The sequence below is a fragment of the Equus przewalskii genome, chromosome 16, assembly GCF_037783145.1.
Source record: "Equus przewalskii isolate Varuska chromosome 16, EquPr2, whole genome shotgun sequence".
NCBI classification, from domain to species: domain Eukaryota; kingdom Metazoa; phylum Chordata; class Mammalia; order Perissodactyla; family Equidae; genus Equus; species Equus przewalskii.
In genome coordinates, this window is record NC_091846.1 from 46382236 (window position 1) to 46404318 (window position 22083).

The window sequence follows — 22083 nt, forward strand, 5'->3', positions numbered from 1 at the left end:
AGCTAGGCAGATTCATATAGTATTCACTTTGGGTTACCAACCTCTAGTGGCTCCTTAAGATTGTCATATAGTTCAACTCCAAACAAGCCCATTTATGAATCCTTAAAAGATGGATACTTATGTATTTGGAATAACTGAATGTATGTTTAAATTTTAGAAATCTCCGAGAAGCAAGGGATAATGCCATGGCTGAAAAGGACCGAGCAGTGATGGCTGAAAAAGATGCTTTAGAAAAACATTATCAACTCTTAGACAGGTAAGCATCCTGAAAATAGAAATGTTAAAACTCTTCAGTTTTTGTCTCTGTTACTTTTTCTTTCAGAAAATATATTTCTTGTTTTTTGGGGTGTTTTTGAGGAAGATTAGCCCTGAGCTAACATCTGCCACCAATTCTCCTCTTTTTGCTGAGGAAGCTTGGCTCTGAGCTAACATCCGTGCCGATCTTCCTCTGTTTTATATGTGGGATGTCTGCCACAGCATGGCTTGATAAGAGGTGCATATGTCCTCACCCAGGATCCAAACTGGTGAACTCCGGACTGCCAAAGCAGAACGTGCGAACTTAACCGCTGTGCCGTCAGGCCAGCCCCTGTGTTTTTAACAGGAGTATAATTTTCATTTCAATTCAAGTCTAATTTCATGCATTATTTTTGTCCTATGTAATTGTTGCATATATTGAAACAAGATACAGAACAATTCAGTCACCCTACAGAGTTTCCATATACCCCTTTATCAGTCTCAACCACTACACCTCAAGAGGCAAACGCTTTCTAGTTTCTGTCACCATTGCTTAGTTTTGCTCTTCCTGGCCTAAAAATAAATGGAATCCTACAGTATATACTCTTTTGTGTCTAGCTTCTCTCACTCAGTGTTATATTTTCGTCCATTTTTGTTATTGTATCAGTAGTTCATTCCTTCCTATTGCTGAGTGTGAATAGACCACGGTTTGTTTATTCATTCACCTGTCGATGGACATTTAGGTTGTTTCCACTTTGGAGCTATCGTGAATAAAGCTGCTGTGAACATTTTTATACAAGTCTTCTTGTGGGCATATGTTTTTATTTCTCTTGGATAAATACCCAGGGGTGGAATTGCTAATCATAGGGTAGATGAATCTTTTACTTTAAAAGAACCTACCGAACTTAACTGCCAAGTGGCTGTACCATTGTACACTCCACAGTTCCTTTTTTAAAAATCTCTGTGTTCTAGTTCATGTGTGTTGGAGGGAGGGGAAGAAAGAGAATGATTAGTCTTTAATTTATCAATAGAAAAGGGTATTTAATAGCCTAGTTAAAAGGAAAATCACTGATGAGTGTTAAGGTAAATATCATTACCTCATTGAACACTGAATTCTCAGTGGTTCCTCTACATGCAGAGCAAACAAAGCCATTTTTTTCCCCCAACTTTCTTTTAAAATAATTTCGGGCAGAAAAGTTGCTAAAATAGTACAGAAAGTTTCCATACCTTTCACATACTGATAAGCTTTGAAAATAAGCTCAGTGGGTTTTTTAATTATTAAATGAAGACTTCAGATTAATTTGTGATTTAAGCAATACACGAAACTAAAAATTGAGTTGTCTTCATATAATTAACCTGTTAATCTTTTAGAATGTTAGAATCTTTTAGAATGGCTCAAATTGTCATGGTTTTGAATTTACGTCAACTTTGTAAACTTGACTCATGGAGGAATTTTAATAAATATAATATTAAAGAAACTTTTCCTATAATGTAAAAGTGTGTCTAATTCCAAAAATTTTAATATAAAATAAATTCATAAATCAGCTATTTTTATTGGAGTGCTGTTACAACGTATCTTAAAATTATCTGTTATTAGGTTTAACCCTCTCATTTATAAATCTATATGATGTCCACTAAAGATTTACTTGGCTTGAGGGCCAGCGCGGTGGCGCAGCAGTTAAGTTTGCCCGTTCCGCTTTGGCAGCCCGGGGTTTGCCAGTTCGGATCCCAGGTGCGGACATGGCACCACTCAGCAAGCTATGCTGTGGTAAGCGTCCTACATATAAAGTAGAAGAAGATGGGCACGGATGCTAGCTCAGGGCCAGCCTTCCTCAGCAAAAAGAGGAGGATTGGCAGCAGTTAGCTCAGGGCTAATCTTCTTCTTCAAAAAAAAAAAAGATTTACTTGGCTTTTTGTTGATTTTTTTTAATGTGATATATTTAGTAATGACTCCAGAATAATATTTATGAACAAACTAACAAGCTTTAAAAGAAAGCATAAGATTTTAGCTAGTAAACCAGAACTTATATTCAGGCAGAATTTCATAACTTGGTAGCTTTTGTATGTTTTTGTGAATTTAGAAGAGAATAGTACATCTGATCTTAAAATTGGCTAATTTATATTTATACTAAGCTCTGTAATATCCTAAACTCTGACACATAAAATCCTTTTTGTCCTACTTGTCCATACACTAGCAACTGGTATTTATTCTAAAGGCTGTGGGATGCTTTAATATCTAAAAGTATCTTCTGCATTATTGAGACTTCAGTCATTTAATGTTTGTATATATTTTGCACATAGGTAGTATTATAGAAATGTTTTCTATTATAGAATAATTTGTTCAATTAGTTATGTTATTTAGCTTTGCTAAGTGATTTCTTCTTTTTCTTTTGTCTTTTTTTTTTTTTTTTTTTTTGCTGAGGAAGATTTGCCGTGAGCTGACTTCCACTGCCAATCTTCCTCTTTTTTTGCTTGAGGAAGATCGTGCCTGAGCTAACCTCTGTCCCAATCTTCCTCTGTTTTGTATGTGGGTTGCCACCACAGCATAGCTGACGAGTGATGTAGATTTGCTCCAGGATCCGAACCCTTGAACCTGGGCCACCAAAGTGGAGCACACTGAACTTAACCACCATGCCACAAGGCCAGCCTCCTACTAAATGAATTTTTGCTATTCAGAAGGTGATGATATTTTTCAGGGGCTGGCCCGGTGGTGTAGAGGTTAAGTTCACACACTCCATTTCAGCAGCCCGGGGTTCACGGGTTCAGATCCCAGGCACAGACCCACACACCGCTCAGCAAGCCTTGCTGTGGAGGCATTCCAGATACAATACAGAGGAAGATTGGCGCAGATGTTAGCTCAGGCACAATCTTCCTCAAGCAATAAAAAGGGGGGAGGATTGGCAGCAGATGTTAGTTCAAGGCCAGTCTTCCTCACAAAAGAACAAAAGTTGATGATAGTCAGCAGCAGACCACATGTACAGCAGTGGTCCCATAAGATTACCATATAGCCTAAGTTTATGTAGTAGACTGTACCATCTAGGTTTGTGTAAGTACCCTCTGTGATGTTCGCACAATGACGAAACCACCTAACGACATATTTCTCAGAACGTATCCGGTCATTAAGCACTGTATGACTGTATATTGAGTACACTGGAACAGATCATTTTTAAACTACCAGATGAGAGGAAGTTTATTTATTCTTAATTCCTTGAAGTGGTAGTAAAACCTTGGTTATTCAGAGCGTCATTTCCAGCCAAACCTAAATATTTATGATAATTTTAAAATCAAGACGAAGGAAAAGTGTTTCTCAACATACTGGAAATAACCCATGAGCAGCAAAAAGTGTTAATGCCCAGAACTTCAAAGGACGTTACAGGATTTCTTGCACAAATGAATGAGAATAATATCTGGGAATCTAAAACTCAAAATAAGCTTGGAGTTTAACAAAATGCTTAAAACACCTGAGGGTACTTTTCTGTTTTTTGAACTATAACTCCTTGCTTAAAGTTGTAATGTTGCTAGATGACTTCAAAAAAGTAGGATTCTGGATATCTCCACAGTTTAATTCTTCCTTAGTTAATATCATATAAACTCAATACAATTCATGTCAAAAATTTCAAAAAACTTTTTAGTGAAATCTGACAAACTGACTCTAAAATTTTGTTCTTTGAATTCCTGTGGCTATTCTTGTACCTGTTTTACAATATAGTATGTTTTATGTTTGTGTATATTTGCTTATGTATGTATAAACGCTATTGCTTGTGGAACCAGAAATTAGGTGGCTGGGAGACAGATGTTGGATGTAGATTTTTTACAATATATCCTTTTGTGCTTTTTAAATATTGAAACTTCTGAGTGTGTTTCTTATTTTTGTTAAGTGTTTTTAATTAAATGCAAATACAGAATCCTTCTAAGAATACTCATATATGAGTTCCAAGTCTTAATAACTGAGAAACCCTGGAGATTAAATCCTTTAACACTCCTCTTGGACAATGGAAGTAAATAAAAGGAGTGAACAAATAGCATCGATTCTCATGACTGTTAAGAACAGATTAGTAGATCTGTTACACATGCTATTTTGATAGTTCATAATAAATTTTGGCATAATGATTTGATGCAATCTTGTGTAAACTTTAAGCAAGTTACTTAATTTTTATGAAACTTAATTTTTTCCTTCTCAGATAAGGATGACAATTCCAACCTTTCAGAGTTGTTTTTAGGCCTACATATTATAAGTGTTTGGCTTAGATTATGCTCAGTAAGCAGTCATACTTGTAGTGGTTCTTAAGATTGTTATCAGAGGAAGCAAGTATGACCAAGAGTTGGGGGGGTGGGTTCTCTAAGAATAAATCAAAGCAGACTACATTTCCATCTCTAATAGGAATGTTACACTGGGAAAGCAGAGAAATGAAGTTAGTGTACAAGTGATTTGCCAAGACTTTCCATGGTATCCTTTTAAACAAGATGGGAAAAATAGGGGCACAATTCAAGGTTAGGTAAATGGATTAGGAACTGTTGAAGGACTTTACCCAAATGTTTTTTAGAGAATCATTAATAATCAAGAGATAGGTTTATGATGGCCATCTTTATGCTTTGTAGTCTTATATTACTGCATTTAGTACTATATTTCTACATTTTTATCAGTGATTTGGGTAAAAGTAAAAACACTTTATATAATAAAACAAAGAAGAATAACAAATTGAATTACAGATTGAGGCTCCAGATAGGTCTTTTCAGGCAGAATTAATGAACTGAATGAAATTTAAGGAATAAATATAAGATCACACACGTGGGTCCAGAGAACCTATGCTGTTAGTATAGGTTTAGAATTGAAATGCAAAAACAACTTGGAAGATTTCAATATGGAAATATTATCCTACAGCAATAGAAGTTATATCTGCACTGTGGTCACTGGTTATCTCAGCTATAGAATCATGTTGAAATCTGGGCAGCCAAGCTTTAAAACCAGGGTCTTAGGAAAATGACCAGTACTGTAGAAAGATTTAAAAAATGTCCTATTAGTGCTAGTTTATAAACTGTCCACACATAGTTGAAGGGTTCTCATATGAACAAGCTGGTTTTCCCACTTGGTAAGACCTAAAGTAGTAGAATTGGGACCACTGGGTAAACATTACAATAAAGAGTAAAGATAAACTTTCTAATAGGGCTTTTCAGAATGCCTTAGCATCTAATATATTCTCCATCAGTAGAAGTGTTCAGGCATCAGCTGGCCAGGCACTCAGTGGGAAGATGCGTGTAAGGATTGAAGCATTAAGTGGGTAGCTTGAGAGTGTGAAGTTCCTTTTGATCCTGAAATTATCCGTGACAACAGCTCAAAAGAGTTAATGTACTGGTTAAGTTACCGTGCAAAAGGAATGGTGAACCCAAGCTGTTTTTAGAGTATTATTTTTAAAATCTCTGCATTTCACTTTTCTTTTGTTTTTTCAAAATAAAAACCTAGTGCTTAGGACTATTATTTGAAAAGGACATTATGTACTTTTTAAATATCCACTGAAATTCTTTTGAATGTAGATTGCCCAGGAATAGTTGAATTCATATTTTGAGAATGTCATGTATATCTTTTGTGTATAGTGAAACTCAAGGAAAAATATTTGTTTTGTTTTTTTTGTTGTTTTTTTTTTTTTTTTGGAGGAAGATTAGCCCTCAGCTAACTACTGCCAGTCCTCCTCTTTTTGCTGAGGAAGCCTGGCTCTGAGCTAACATCCGTGCCCATCTTCCTCTAGTTTATACGTGGGACGCCTACCACAGCATGGCTGCCAAGCAGTGCCATGTCCGCACCCGGGATCCGAACCAGCGAACCCCGGGCCGCCGAGAAGCGGAACGTGCGAACTTAACCGCTGCGCCACCGGGCCGGCCCCTTGTTTTGTTTTTTAGATGTGGAATTTTTAATACTCAAATGTGATTCTGGCTTCCTTTGTATCAAAATCGGAATAAACAAATGTGTTTCGCTCTTTCCATGGATTGTAATTTCCCTGAATCATGCTTAAGTAAAGCCTCAGGCATGTCTGTACACAGTTTTCTAGTCAGGTATAATTAGTCTCAGCTTTTTCATTTAGGTTAAAACTTTTTCTATATCAAATGCCTTGTTTAATGGTTAAACAAGATGTGTTGTTATGAAGAAAAATATAAGGAAGTAGTATGCCACTTTCAAACATGAATGGAAAAGGCTTTTTAACTCAAGGGCTTTAATTTTCTACAAAAAAGTGGATGTTTCTCAGGCATATGAAAGGCCTGTGTATGTCTCAATTCAAATTCAACAGTTTGATAATCAGTAACAAATACTCAGCTTTCATAAACATGAACAGTTACTGTGTCATGTTCTGTTGCTTTGAATCTCTGCACGCACTCTGAGGATTCTTTCTGCCAAAAAGGGAGGTTTTAAACTCAATCAGTGTAAATGGTAGAATAAGTTGAATACACTGTTACATCTGCGGGATCCTACATGAGAGGCCTGTGTTTGAAACTAAAGTGTAAGTTTGCAATCCAGAATTAATTTTAATAGTATTTTTTTCAGTTACACTTGTTTTACTTGTTTTTAAAACTATGTATTTCATATTTTGAAATATATTTGTAATAGTTTTCAGTTTGTATTTTTAAGTGGATATTACTCGAAATTATGTTTTCAACCCTACAGCTTCTCTGATAATAGTAAGATTTTGTCCTCATTTTTTAATTAGAAGACAAATGTGAGCAGGATTAAGAGATCAGGTGAGGAGAGTAAGTGATTTTTATGTCATACTGAGCTAGTTTAAATCTTCATGTGGAAGCCAACTGTCCTAAATTGTGCTTTATCTCCAAGAAGAGGAGTTTTGACACACTTTTTCTGCTTTTTATCATATTCTTATATTGTTTTATCTTTGTTTATCTGTCTTTTAATCTATTCCTGGCTTCTTGAGCAGGCAAGTAAGTGTTTGTGTCGTTTCCAATATAAACTTAAGGAACTAAGGGGGGTTGAGATTTGAAATAAAAGCTATCGTGTTGTACTTAAATTTTGTGTTATTTAGAAAACTCTGTGATAATTTTATTCATATTCTTAGTTTTCATGGTTACATCAAGTAATTGACATCATAATTATTATTATTTGAATGCAGAAATCCTAATTCTCAAGCCTATATCAAGTTACTCTTATTATACTTCTTTGTGAAAGAAAGACTATACAATAAACTCGTACTTTTTAAAGGAAATTTTTTAGTACCTGAATATTTTTTGTTTGATAATTTGCAAAATATTCTCATTAAAGGACCACTCTAATGATTCTCCGGAATTTATAAAATTATCTTTTCTTTCTTACTTGATTTCTCTTATTCCTTGCAGTATTCTATTTGCCCATAGGTTTGCTTTGTTTATATTAAAATAGTCTAGCCCCATGTTATTCTAAAATTTTTTCTTTGCTTTTAAGCTGCTTTCTGTCTGAGAGATACTTGTCAACTTGCAATAAATTATATCTCAAGCTGTACTCATTACATCCCAAGTTACCGCAAGTGATTCTATGCCTTTCTCAGTAAAGGCTTTGGAATTAGTGGTAATATAGTGTACATGAAAGCATTAAGAAGTTTTTATTGCTGAGATGAAAAATATGTGTTCCCTTTCAGTCTAGATATAAAGATCTGAAAGGAACTGATAAGAAACTGCCACATTCAGATCACAATGTATGAATTTTATTTTATGCCACCTCTCATCTATCTTCTTTCTTCTTTATTCGGTATTAGTCTGATCTGAAATTCCTTGTCCCACCAGAAACAATGGCCCAGAGAGTCTTTTAACCATTCGTGGATAATTTATTGCTTGTAATTGAGCTTAAATAGTACTGGTTCTATTCTCCTCCCTACCTATTCTCCTACCTATTCTCCTCCACCTCAGAAGAACATGTCTTGAATGTTTTTGTGCAACAAGTCAAAATGCGCACACACACACAGCAATTTGACATTGTTTGCTGTCTGTCTTTTTTCTTAAAGAAGGACTTGAGAGGCTTCTGTGGTCAGAAAGGATGTTTACTCTGTATCAGGAGAATTAATGATGGATGCCAGTGTTGTTAACCTGAATTTCTGTGGGACAGAACATCTTTGTACAGAAATGAACTAGAATTATCAGCTTATTTTGTTGGTTAAGTGGAACAGTTCGTATAGAGAAATGCTGTTTCCTTCCATACCCACTGACATAAACCTCTTTTCTCCTCAATCCAGAATAACTCTGAATGGCCATCACTTTCAGGGGATGGATTCTCTCTTTACCTTATAAAATCACAACTGTGCTCTAGCATTTTGTCTTGGTCCATATTCTTCTTTAACTTCTTATTTCAAATTTCATATGTGTACAAATTTCATATGGTACAAAGAACTCCTGTATATCTTTTATCCAGATTCACCCCTTTTTAACATTTTTTATGTTCGTTTTATCATTCTTATTCTCTCCCCCCTCCCCACTTATACACACACACACACACGTTATTTTTTTTAATAGTTTAATAGATGAAATGCATTATGTACTTTTACCTCTTCACAGTTTATTTCCTAGGAATAAGAATATTCTCTTATGTAACCACAGTACACATACCAAATTCAGGACAACATTGATAGCAATACTTTCGCTCATTTTTGTCAGTTGTCCTAATAAATATCTTTTTATAGCAGTTTTTTTTTCTGGCAAAGGATCCAGTCGAGAATCATGCATATTAACTTTTAGTTATCTTCAGTCTCCTTTAACCTGAAACAGTTCTTCAGTTTTTCTTTTCATGACATTTGATCCTTTTTCTTTTAATTTTCTATCTATCGTCCTTCTAGGGTCTCATCTTCTACTCAACTTCAACTGTTACTTCAGGAAATGACCCACAATATTTTTAAACTCAAAGCATACCTCTTCTTATGTCTCGTAAACTCAGATTTCTGGCTACCTGATTGACATTTTTATCTGTATGTCTTTCTGAAACGTTAAACTCAGTATTTTTGAAACAAATTCAGCTTCCTCCCACATTCACCCCTCCCAAAAGAAAAAGTTACTTCGACTGACTTTGCTTCTGTAAATCGCACCATCTTTTTTAAGCCATTTCTGTTTTAATCTTTAGAATAATAATTCTTTCCTCTTGCTCGTATGTGTAATCACTTGTCACATTTCATATACTCTACCCCTGTCGTATCTCTAAAATCCTCTTCACTCCTGTTGCCATCTTCCTAGATCAGCTTCTTATTACTTTTTAACTGGTGTCATGATGTAATTGTGTACAATAACCTCTTAAGTGGTTGCTACATCTCTCCCCACTCAGTTAATCCTCTTGCCCAGACCTGTTCTTCCTCTCGTAGTTTTGCATTCTGACTAACATCATCATTTGCCCAGGCACTTAAACAAGAAAGCTGATGATTCATAGCTACTTTTTTTCCCCTTACTCCGCTTCACATTTATTCAACCAACAAATATTTATTGATACCTACCATGTGCCAGTCACTGTGCTAGGTGCTAGTATACGTTAGTAAATAAACTGGAGATTGCCTCTGCTGAGAGTCAATTGAGGGAGACAGAAAATAAACAGATACATAATTATTACAATTACTTGCTATAAACTAGGTGGTGTGAGGAATAATAATGTCTCGGGCAGGGTATACCATGGTAGGATAGTCAAGAAAGGCCTCTCTGACACTTTAGCTAAGCCTATACCATGTTGATTCTAATTTCTAAATATATCTCATTTCCCTCCTCTTAATCCCAGGTGCCACTGCTTTCGTTAAGCCTTTATTTTCCCTTGTCTAAACTATTTATAATAGTCTCTGAAGTCTTTTCTTTCAATTTAGTCTTCTGTATTTTCATCACTCATTCTTCCAGGGTAATTGTTCTAAAACTGAGAACCCTGATCATGTCATTCAACAGAATGGCATCCACACTGCACAGCTTAGCATTTAAGGTCATTCACAGACTCCCTGCCTATCATTCCAGACTCAGATCTTTCTTTTGATTCTCCCCTTTATACTCAAGACAAATTGATCCCTTATAGTTCTCTAAATATATGATATTTCCTCTCTCACCCCTGGATATATGTTCTTTGCTAGGAATAACCTTTTCTCTTCCCTTGCTTGTGTATCTTACCATTTATCTACTAGGTAAATGTCCATTCATGGTAAGACTGAACTTAGTGATCACTTACTGTATCTTATTTTTCTTTGATGTGATTTAGATTCTCAACCAGGAGTGATGGGGTTTGGGATAAAGCAAACTGAGTGGCTGTAAAACAGATAAAATATACAGAGAAAAATGCTTCCTACCACATGGGTTGAATGGCATTGTTTAAAATCTGAGGGGTTAGGATGAAACTTTTAATCTAAACTGAATTTTCATCAAAATGACTAACTCTCCCAGAAAGAGGGAAATAAATACAAAATATGAGACGCAGCAACACTTATAAACTTCCAATCTGGTAAACTTGACCATGGGTACAGGAGTTTAGAAAAAACACAAAGATAAGCTTCCAGACTGACTTCTTACAATTCCAGGTTTCTTTCCTCGTTTAAGCAAGGAAATTGCTGAGCAGATAATATTTTCTTAGTCTTCCAGTTCATTGGAGAGTGGGACAGTCCCCAAATAATGTCTCATTAAACAGAAAAGGGGCAAAATGAAGGCTTGGCTAGAACTGCCCTCGTTCAAAGATTAATAAGTGATTAAGGGTCAGAGAAGACAAGTATGGGACATATGTAAATATTGTCTTAAATGGAGGGAGACAGCAAGAGTAATATAAAAGCTATGAAAGATAAAGAGAACGTTTTGAAGTATCTACTCTAGGAATCTAAGAAGAAGACTATAGATTATAAGTTATTCACAACTAAGAAAATTTGAGAAAGCATAGACTTTTTGAAACCAGAGATATGGAAGTAGAATAAAATGGAAGGAAACTGGCAACGTTCAGGAGAAAAGTTACCTAGAAAAATGATGTACTTAAAAAAGAATTAAAGAGAAAGGTCAAAAGGTCCAGAAAACTGAATTGGCAACTTGACGGGGGGAGGTTTAAAAGCAGAAGCAAACCAAAAAAAAAAAATGGACAAAATGATGAAAACAATTAGAGAGGAGATAATAGACATGGAGAACAGACAACATATATCCACATTCAAAATATTAGTGTGCCGGGGAAGAAAACAAGAAAATGGAAGAGGAATAGATATTTAGAGATACAGTGGAAGGAAATTTCTGAAATAAGGAATCTGCAGTTTAGCAGAACTAACGACATTCTGGGGTGGTGGGTCAGGATGGGAAAGAGCAATGTAATAAATCCAAGTGAAGTTATTAAATATGAGCATTAAAGGAACAGTATTAGAAGCATTTGGGCTGAATGAGTGAGTCATTTTCTAAGGAAAAAATAAATCAGGCTGAGCTCAAGTTTCTCATCCACAACTTATACTTTGTTCACTCAGCGGTCTTTACTAACCACCTGCTTTGTGCCATGCGCTTCCTCCGCACTGTGATTGAGGGTTTAATAAGATGAAAGGATCTCTGTCTCAGTGGAACTCACATTTCTATGGCATAAATCAGAAAATATACGAATAACAAAATAAGATAATTTTAGATAGTAACAATTATTTGAAAGATATAAAACGCAGTGTGATTCAGGGAAGTGAGGTTATCTGAAGGGTGACATTTTTTGCATCCTGAGTGATGAGAAGGGACTAGTCATGTGAGGACTGAGGAAGCCTGTTACCCATGTGACATTCCTGAATAACCTACTTGAAATTGTAACCTCACCAACTAAAGAAAGAATCAAAGAACTTGTGAATTGAGATGTCAAGGTGTAAAAGAACTGGCAAAGAATAGTTAATGTAAAATTACATCTTAATAACTGTTGTCATTCTGGTTACAAAACACCTTGTAATCATGATTGTTAAGGGGAAATTATAACATAAAAATAATAATTTAACATAAGTAGAGGCAAAAATAGCAACTTTTGACTAAAATTAGAGAATTAATGGTAGCAGGAAATACTGTATATATAATATATATAATATTGTGTAATTATAATTACCTCAAACTTCATAAGAATCAGTAGTTTTATCAGGAAATATATATTTAAGCATATCACTTAAAATCATGAATGAAGCCATTAATTAAACTAAAAACAGACAATATACTTTGCATATTACCAGAGGATGGGGGGGAAAAAGCATAGATCTTATAGCAAAAGATAGATAACAAAGCAAACAGCAAAGAAGCAAAAAACAGAAAATATAAATTAAGATGGCAGAAGAGTGAATTTATCTTTTCTGACAATGGTTGTGAATGTGATGAACTCACTATATATATAGGAAATAAATACAACTTGGGTCAAAAATAAAACTATATTGTCACATCAATAAGTGATTTGAGATGTTTAAAAATGGAAAAGATAAGAAGGCAAAAATAACATAGGATCTAAAACTATTCTGCAATAAATAGTTTATTAAAATTTTTTAAAAATAGTAATTCAGGATCTTTAGAATCCCTCTGTAAAACAGAGTGTACACAATGAAGATATGCTCAGGAGTGTTTATGTGTCAGATTTCCCAGAGGGAAAGTGCTTATTGTCCCACTTTGGGTTACATGCCCATGCCCAGACTGCTCAGTTGTCTCCAGAGGTGGTTTAAAACATGCTTTGGGGGTAGGAATAGTTTAGCAAATAAAATTCCTAGATAAAGGGGTGCTGAACAGATACTACAACGATTTGTCTACTGTAGTTCCTGATCAGTAAATAATTGATGAAATAAGGAAACAAAGCTCAGAAAACATAAACAAACTGGAATCATTTTGTTAATTCATAAGCACTTTTTTTTAAAATTCAGCTTATTAAGGCCACATTAAAGTTATGATCAAAGATATATTTGAATGTGTGGCTCATTAATTACCTTAGAGAAACTATATTGGTAGTGAGATCAAGAATTCAGGTTCAGGGGCGGGCCCGGTGGCGCAGCGGTTAAGTGCGCACGTTCTGCTTCAGTGGCCCGGGGTTTCCTGATTCGGATCCCGGGTGCGAACATGGCATCGCTCGGCAAGCCGTGCTGTGGTAGGCGTCCCACGTATAAAGTAGAGGAAAATGGCCACAGATGTTAGCTCAGGGCCAGTCTTCCTTGGCAAAAAAAGGAAGATTGGCAGCAGATGTTAGCTCAGGGCTGATCTTCCTAAAAAAAAAAAAACTCAGTTCAGGTTCATTCAGCTTAGCGACCTTTTTTGATGCGGGAGGGCAGGTGGGTTCCATGTTCTTTTCTAAATCTAGCTAGCTGCCTTCCAAATGTGTAATTTGGGGTCACAAGTAGAGTAGATAGAATCAGTATAAACATGTAAGAAGTAGTACTAGAGGAAGAACTCAAGTACCTGCCCTCCTGATGGCGTATCAATAACATCATGTTTGTAAATGAAGGAAAGCACATTATTACATGTCTACACATTTTTTAGGATGCTTTCTTAGAAATCTAGAGTCATAGTTGGTCATTATGCATGTGAATTGAACCAGAGCGAGAGAGAGAGAGAGAGAGTTTATACAGCTTTCTTTATAGGCTCCTGCTCTCTTGCTTTGGGGGAAATTTTCATAGATTTACATTTGGTAAATATATCCATGTCCAAAAAAAGATATGTATAAAAAATTGGAATGCCAGCTGACTAAATCAACTCATAAAAACTTCAGTTAAAAGTAAGATATTTTCCATGATTATTTTAAAATATGATGTTTACTGGAAGGAAAGTCCAGAGAATTACCACAGATGAAGTGTGAGTATATTTCTCCCACTTGTAAATGAGCTCTTATTTCCTACAGTGTATATTCTCATCCACAATGAGTCATTTTCAACATGTTTCAATTTAACTCCTAATACATTTTTAAACTTGGCAGGCATATTTAGATGAACGTTACTTCCAGTTTTAGAGACTGCTTCTAAATTATACTTCAGTATTGTAGTCATCATACAAAGTTCTTTCAGTAAAGAGGAAACAGAATTGATTGGAAGTGTATGTTTTAATGTGGCAAAAAATGGTTACCATTGAATAAAAATCAGATAGTTAGGTTTTTTAAATTTTTGTTAATAAATAAACCCTCAACATTATCTTTAAAAAGTTGTTGGTATGAGGTCCTTTTTGGTAGATGATAAAAGAAGAAAAGATATGAATTATCCCAGGTAATAAAGTTAATATTTGTTGATCTCTTACTATGCTTAGCACTGTTTATCTCATGTATATTAACTGTTTTTTTGGAGGGGTGAGGAAGATTGGCTCTGAGATAACATCTGTTGCCAGTCTTCCTCTTTTTGCCCAAGAAGATTGTCACTGAGCTAACATCTGTGCCAATCTTCCTCTGTTTTATATGTCGGACACTGCCACAGCATGGCTTGATGAATGGTGTGTAGGTCCGTGCCCAGGATCCAAACCTGTGAATCCTGGGCCACTGAAGTAGTGTGCATGAACTTTACCACTACACCACTGCGCCGGCCCCTGTATTAACTTTTTTCAGGCCCACATAATAGGGGTAGTTCATTTTCTATAAATCATTGAAGTTTTATTTCTATTATAATACATGGAGCCTGTCACATTTCTGGACATATAGCTAGAGTTACATGAATGTTCGTAGAAGCTAATGACTTTGTGGAGAATTATACATATTGCCAACTCTTCATAAGTATTTAATAATTACCATTTATAAATTTATGCAATCATATGAATCTTCTGGCAGATTTCAGTTGACCAACCTGTCCATTGTTAGGATTTTAATTTTCTTTATTTTTATTTTATTTTTACTTTGTGCCTTATTATTTTTAACACTTTGAAGCTTCCCAAAAGTTTAGAGTTGGGAAAAACTTAGAGATCATTGAAAACATTGCACTCACTTTGCAAAAGAGGAAACAAATCTAAAGAGGTTATATGACTTGTTCTCAGTTATACTGTTAACAGAAGCAGAGTTAATAGAAGTAGACGTGTGTTCTCTTTGTTCCCATCTCAGTTCATTCTGCCACACAATTTTCATATTATTAGTAAATAGTTTATGAAGCACAGTATGTGTGATATTAAACAATTCAGAATGATATTATATTAATTTTCTGTGGTTGCTGTAATAAGTTGTCACAAACTTGGTGACTTTCTTTTTTTTTGCTGAGGAATATTTGCCCTGAGCTAACATCTGTGCCAGTCTTTCTCTATTTTGTATGTGGGTCGCCACCACAGCATGGCTGCCAACTGGTGGTGTAGGTCCGTTCCCAGGAACCAAACTCCAGCGTGCTGAAGCGGGGCACACTGAATTTAACCACTAGGCCGCGGGGCTGACCCCTCATAAACTTGGTGACTTAAAACAACAGGAATGTATTCTCTCACGGTTCTGGAGGCCAGAAGTCTGAAACCAAGGTATCTCCAGGGCTGTACATCCTCCAAAAGCTCTGGGGCAATCCTTCCCTTGCTTCTTCCGTCCTCTGGGGCTCTAGGTGTTCCTTGGCTTCCAGACACATCACTCCAGTCTCTCCCTCTGTCTTCACTTTGCCTTCTCCTCTTAGGTCTCTTATAAGAATGCACATGAGGGCCGGCCCCATGGCCAAGTGGTTAAAGTTCCACATGCTCTGCTTCGGCAGCCCAGGTTCACGGGTTCAGAACCCCAGGCGCAGACCTGCTGCACTCATCAGCAGTGGTGTCAAGGCATCCCACATACAAAATAGAGAAAGATTTTCACAGATGTTAGCTCAGGGCTAATCTTTGTCCAGCAAAAAAGGGAAGGCTGGCAATGGATGTTAGCTCAGGGCAAATCTTCCTCACAAAAAAGAAAAAAAAAAAGCACATGACCCTTTTTCCAAATAAGGCAATATTCACAGGTTCTAAGGATTAAGACATGGACATATATTTTGGGGAGGGGCCACCGTTGAACTCACTGTATATGCCTTTAAGTCATTTGAATAGTATTTTTTCAGGTCCCTCAGTAGAAGTGACATTTTATTTTTAAATTTTCTGACTAGAATTTTGTAATGTACCAGCTAATTTTAAAAGTTATTAAAATTTTATAAAGGTGGATTATCTTTTCAACCTACTAACATAACATTTAGCAGATTACTAGCTCTTGAATAAATGGCACCTTAGAGATTCTAGACTCTGTACCATATGCTGTATAACATGCATTTATTATGAATTAAAAGTCTCCCTACATGACTTTTAATAACATTTTTTAAGAACGTCCTGGCAGTGACACTAAGGGTTAAAGAAACAGAATTGGACATTTTTAAGACACAGTGTAAAAATCTAGCTTTAAGGGAAGCTATATTGACTTCAGTTAGACCATTTAATTGTTCTTTTTCTGTGTAGCAGTTGAATTTTGCTTTATTGTATTTGAGAGTCATTAAGTAAGATCTTGAGTGCCTTAATATAATTACTGTTTCATATTTTACTTTTGTTCTACTTATTTTGTTCATTGAGCAAAGTTTTAGCCCTTCCTGGTTTTAATAAATCTTTATGTGTAACCTGTATGTTTCTATAATATATGCCAGATATGTGATCATTTAGTTTTTCCTTCTGTAGAAATCATTATTACTAGATGTGAACAAATTCTAGAAATCATTGTTACTAGATGTGAAGATAGTCTCAATTTCTTCTACCCATTAAAGTGTGTTAGTGTAAATGAAAGAACCAATATATTATACAATTATTACATTTTATATATAATCACCAATTGGTTATATATATTGTTTATTAGATATATTGGGTATATGTAATAATATATAATTCTATGCTTCATAGAATTAAATGAGATTTATTATACAATTTTAGGTTTTCAATAAATTTTATTATTTATTATCATCATCCAGTTAGTTGATTTTTAAAGTAAGGTATATCTGTGTTCTCTTTTCAGCACTATAAAGACAAAGGGTTAGAAGAAGTCTCTAACTAGATATGGTGAAACTATTTTATGGAGATGGATAACTTTCACTGTTACAAAGCTCTCTAAAGAAGGTCCCTTTCCTCAGCTTACTATTTATCTTAACTATTAGCAATTCATACTATTGGAATTTCCCTTGCACTTTTTTGTAAGTTTTTAAAAATATATCCATGTATTTCTTATTTTTTAATTTTTTTTGAGGAAGATTAGCCCTGAGCTAACATCTGCTGCCAATCCTCCTCTTTTTGCTGAGGAAAGCTGGCCCTGAGCTAACATCCATGCCCATCTTCCTCTACTTTATATGTGGGACGCCTACCATAGCATGGCTTGCCAAGTGGTGCCATGTCCACACCCGGGATCCAAACCAGCGAACCCTGGGCCGCAGAGAAGCGGAACTTGCACACTTAACCGCTGCGCCACCGAGCTGGCCGGTCCCTCCGTGTATTTTTTAAATGGATGTGTTTTTTAAAACTTAAAGGCAATGCATTTTCATTTTACAAGTGAAAAGTCTATCTATATATTTGTAGAAAGTACGAAATGAGTTAATCTGTCTTCAAACAGCAGAATTTAAGTGACATTCACCTATCTATTATTAGAATTCAGATGTTTTCTTTTAACTCTCTTGGACCCCAAATGTGAATTTCTATTAGCTAGATTATTCATAGATACTCTGAATGTAATGATGCCTATCGTTTCTAAAATTGTTTTTGTCCAAAATCACAGAGATGGAAAATGCCCAAAAGAATACATCCCCCTGCCTCCAGGCAAGAGTGCGCCCAGACCATTCCAGTCAGATAGGCCGTCCACGTGTAAACCTGTAAAGGAGCTCATGTACCTGTAAATAACAGTGAACTGTGCACTTTGAAATAGTTTTTTTAAAGTAGTTTACAGGAAAATCAAGGTATGTTTAATAGCCTGTCGTTTATGAGAATGGAATGTTCTGTATGTTGGTGCCACAAAACATGTCTATTCTTATTCATTTGTCATCTTTTGCTATTGGTTGAACTGCATTTGATCCAGAAATAAGTCAACAGATGTTTAAATGAGAAATATGTGTTGTGAAATTCAATCATTTGTATATAATAAACACAGATTTTTTTTGAGTCCAAAGTTAAAGCACTTGTAAAACATAAATTGGATTCTTTAACTAAAGCACTGATGTCTAATTTTTGAAAATTAAAACTATGCACTGAATGCTTCTAAAGGAAAACAACTTGCTAGTCAGTTTTCCATGTTGCTACTTGCTGTATACTTCCACTTGGTATCCAGTGTAGCCAATAATGTCTCTTCATTAAAGAAACTACCCCTTTCCCATCACCATCAATAACCCCTTTAAATTTTTTTCCTCCTTTTTTTCTTTTCTTTCTTTTTTTTTTTTTTTTTTGAGGAAGATTAGCCCTGAGCTAACTACTGCCAGTCCTCCTCTTTTCACTGAGGAAGCCTGGCCCTGAGCTAACATCCGTGCCCATCTTCCTCTGCTTAATACGTGCAACGCCTACAGCAGCATGGTGTGCCAAGCGGCGCCATGTCCACTCCCGGGATCCCAACCGGCGAACCCCGGGCCGCTGAAGTGGAATGTGCGAACTTAACTGCTGTGCCACCAGGCCAGCCCCAGCCGCCTTAACTATTAAGCATTCATTTATAAGTAATTTGTAAACTCTGATTGCCTTTTTGCAGGCATTTGTACCAGTTTTCATTCCACAAATTTTAGGCACTACTATGTTTACAAATTATAAGTTTTATACCAAGGTATAGCTCAAACTTATGGTTCCTTAAACCATACATACATCTGTGATGATAGCGCTGGAGCAGTGTTGAATTAAATGGCTCAAACTTTTCATGGAACTTTCAAAAGAAAGAATAGCAGTAGTAATTCTTGGGGTTCATTTGGATAGAACTATGAAAAAAAGGTATCTAACTTTTTTCTTTTTATCAATTTTATTTGTAAAAATTATTTAATTTTATAAACACTTTCATGAATTTTTAATTGTAGATACTATCTGATAAATATTATAAATTTGTACCTACATAATTATATGTAAAGTAAAATTCCATATAGCTAAACTTATTTTCATTTACCATTTTATAACAGATCCTAGTGGAAATTAATGGCCCTGACTGCCTCTTCTCTGTGAGAATTGAGTCTCTATAGCCCAATTCTGTGAACTGTTCTCAGCTTCCCTTAATTCATTAACATGTGGATGAACCTAAGGGTTCTTTCCTGTCAGTTCAAAATGTTTGACATTGCTTGCCTTATTTCCTTTTATTTTAAATGAAAGCCAACATTATGAACTCTGTACTTTACTGTGTACAACAAAAAAGCAAAAGAGAAACATATTTCTCCGCATGGTTTCAGAGGAGAATGTGGAGAAAAATATGTGTGTTGTGCTCAGATTTCTCTTTGGTGGAGTGTGGACTATGATAAGAGTAATAAGGAACTAAAATATCTCTCTAAATTTTTCCTATGGTGAGCTAGACATCATTCAACTCAATGTTCACTGAACCTTTGTGCATGACACTGTAGAAGAAGAATAAAAATTTAAGACGTGATTTCTGTTTCCAAAAAGCTGAAAGAATCAATGTGTATCCATATTTATATTTTAAAGCAAAATGTTATATATCTTAATGAATCTGTGGTAGTCTATGAATGTTGGTATCTATTTTAAGAGAGTATCAGGAATGACCTTTTAGAAGAGGTGGTATATGAAACAAACATTTGAAGTATGAATTTTGAAATGCAGATCTAAGAGAAGGACATTCCAAAAACTTCAGAACCCTTCCTAAATAGAGGAGGGAAATTAAAGAGTTGTCAGGAAACAGCAGACAATTCAGTCAACTGATTCGGAATATACAAGTAGGTAGGAAATAAATCCTTTTATATTTAGGTAGGCCTAGAACATCAGAATAAAGAGCTTATATTTATTTTGGTGAGCAATAAGTGGTGACATGAAAATCACATTTTAGAGAATTAACTTGGCAGTAATACATGTATATGTATTTGTTCAGGGTAATTAAAATACCCTGAACAGAAGTGCCTGAAGTCCAGGTGAGAGCTGCGCATGGCCTCAGTTGGAATGATAGCATAGGGAATAGATGGGAAAATTGGTTTTAGAAGTACAACTGGGGCATGGTAAACGGAGGAGATTTTACTACCCCCCTCTTCCCAGAGAAAAGAAATTTCTAGTATTTTTGGATCATATTCCAAGACATAGTTTGGGTCATGTTTCTAGTTGGGTGGTCTCTAGCTAAAAGATCACAACCGTGATTAAAGCTTACTCTTCCACTTCTCTTTCCCTGTGACTGGAAAAACAGATGGTTGGAACTCACTTGCACCTCTTTTCAATCTTCTGCAACATATACACTCTAAGGTATTTAGTCTTTAGGAGCTCGCCAGTGGTTAGATGGGATTGGGGCTTAACCACCTCTCTTAAACCTTAAACCTATCACATTCTCCTTCCCCGTCTACCAGAAACCTCTGAATTGGGGTGTTCACTGTAAGCCCAGCTAATAACATAATCATAATTTTATTTCCCATTTGCTACTGGACTCTGCACCTGTTTTTTTTTCCCAAGAACTTCATGGTGAGGGATGCTTATTTTAATGGAGCAGTAGACATTTCTTGAATTTCCCCAAATATCATTTAATAGCACTCAATCCCAGTATCTCCACAAGCAATGGATCCTACAGTCTGCATACATTAGAGGCAATATAATTTATCTTTAAGATTACTGTTTCTAGAGGTAGATTGCCTTGGTTATGACACTGGCTCTATGGTTACTAGGTACATGACTTTGGGAAAGTTATTTAACCTCTATGTCTCAGTTTCCTCATCTGTAAAATAAAGGTAATGATAGTAACTTAATTCATAGAATTGTGGTGAGGATTAAATGAGTGTTTGACATAGTGTTTGCCACATAATAAGCATTAAATACTATCTATTGTGGTTATTACAGGAATCGGTAGTTACTAGATTTGAAAGTATCTTGGAGAGTTATCAGTGATTCCTACAAAATTTTCTGGGTAGTTGAGATGACAGTGATTTTATTATCAGAAATAGGACTTTCAGAAAGCAGAAGTGATTCATGGGTGAATAAAGCTATGGTTTTGATTTAGGATTTGTAAAAGTTCTAAAGCACCATTCACGCATAAAAACATAGTGGATAAATGGGGTAAGGATGCCAAGCCTGGGAGAAAGATCAGGCCTAGCGATAAAGATTGGAGACACACCAACGTTGCTGAAACTTATAGTAAGAACTCTGAAATTTAGGAAGTGTTTTAATAAGTGCTGAATATTTGCTGTGGGTTGGATACTGTGCTAAATGTTTTAAGGGTTTTTTTGTTTCCCTCCTTTGATTAATTTTTTCTCAATTTTTATTTCTCACAAATCCTATTTTTTTTTTAAGTAAGGAAATAAGGGCTGAAGGAGGTTTTCTAAAAACGTCATAGCTGGAATCTACAAAGAAACCATTAAAACTAATGATAAGTGGCTTTATCAAGTTTGCAGAATACAGATCATTATGAAAAAAGTCAATTGTATTTCTGTATACTAGCAAGAAGTAGTTGAAAATTGTAAATTTTTAATAGCATCAAAAATATTAAATACTTAAGGATAAAATTAACAAAATATTAAGCAAGTACAAGACCTGTCCACTGAAAACTAGTAAATATTGCTGAGAAAAAGTAAGACGGACTTGAATAAGTGGAGAGATATATCGTGTTCATAGATTCGAATATTCAGTGTTGCTGAAGTATCAATTGTCCCCAAACTGATTAATAGGTTCAATGCGATCCTGATGAAAGCCTCAGCAAGGTTTTTTGGTAGAAATTGACAAACTAACCTAAAATTTGCATAGAAATTCACAGGATCCAGAATATCCAGAACAATTTTTAAGAATAAGGATGAAAGTGCCAGGATAATTCAATAAGGAAATTACAGTCTTTTCAGCAATGTGCTGGAACATTTTGATGTCCTTGTGCGAAAAACT

At 35.4% G+C, this 22083-nt stretch overlaps 1 protein-coding gene across 5 annotated transcripts in view; it reads left to right on the top strand.

Moving 5' to 3' along the window:
• PIBF1 (progesterone immunomodulatory binding factor 1) overlaps positions 1–22083 on the top strand; it is a 175264-nt gene that overhangs the window by 51252 nt on the left and 101929 nt on the right. For all 5 annotated transcript variants that reach the window (XR_011527894.1, XR_011527896.1, XR_011527895.1 and 2 more), the window contains exon 10: positions 158–256. Coding sequence is in view for 2 of the 5 variants with exons in the window: in XM_070578441.1 (XP_070434542.1) it covers positions 158–256 (99 nt within the window). In the remaining 3 variants the exon portion in view is untranslated. The remainder of the gene's footprint in view (positions 1–157; positions 257–22083) is intronic.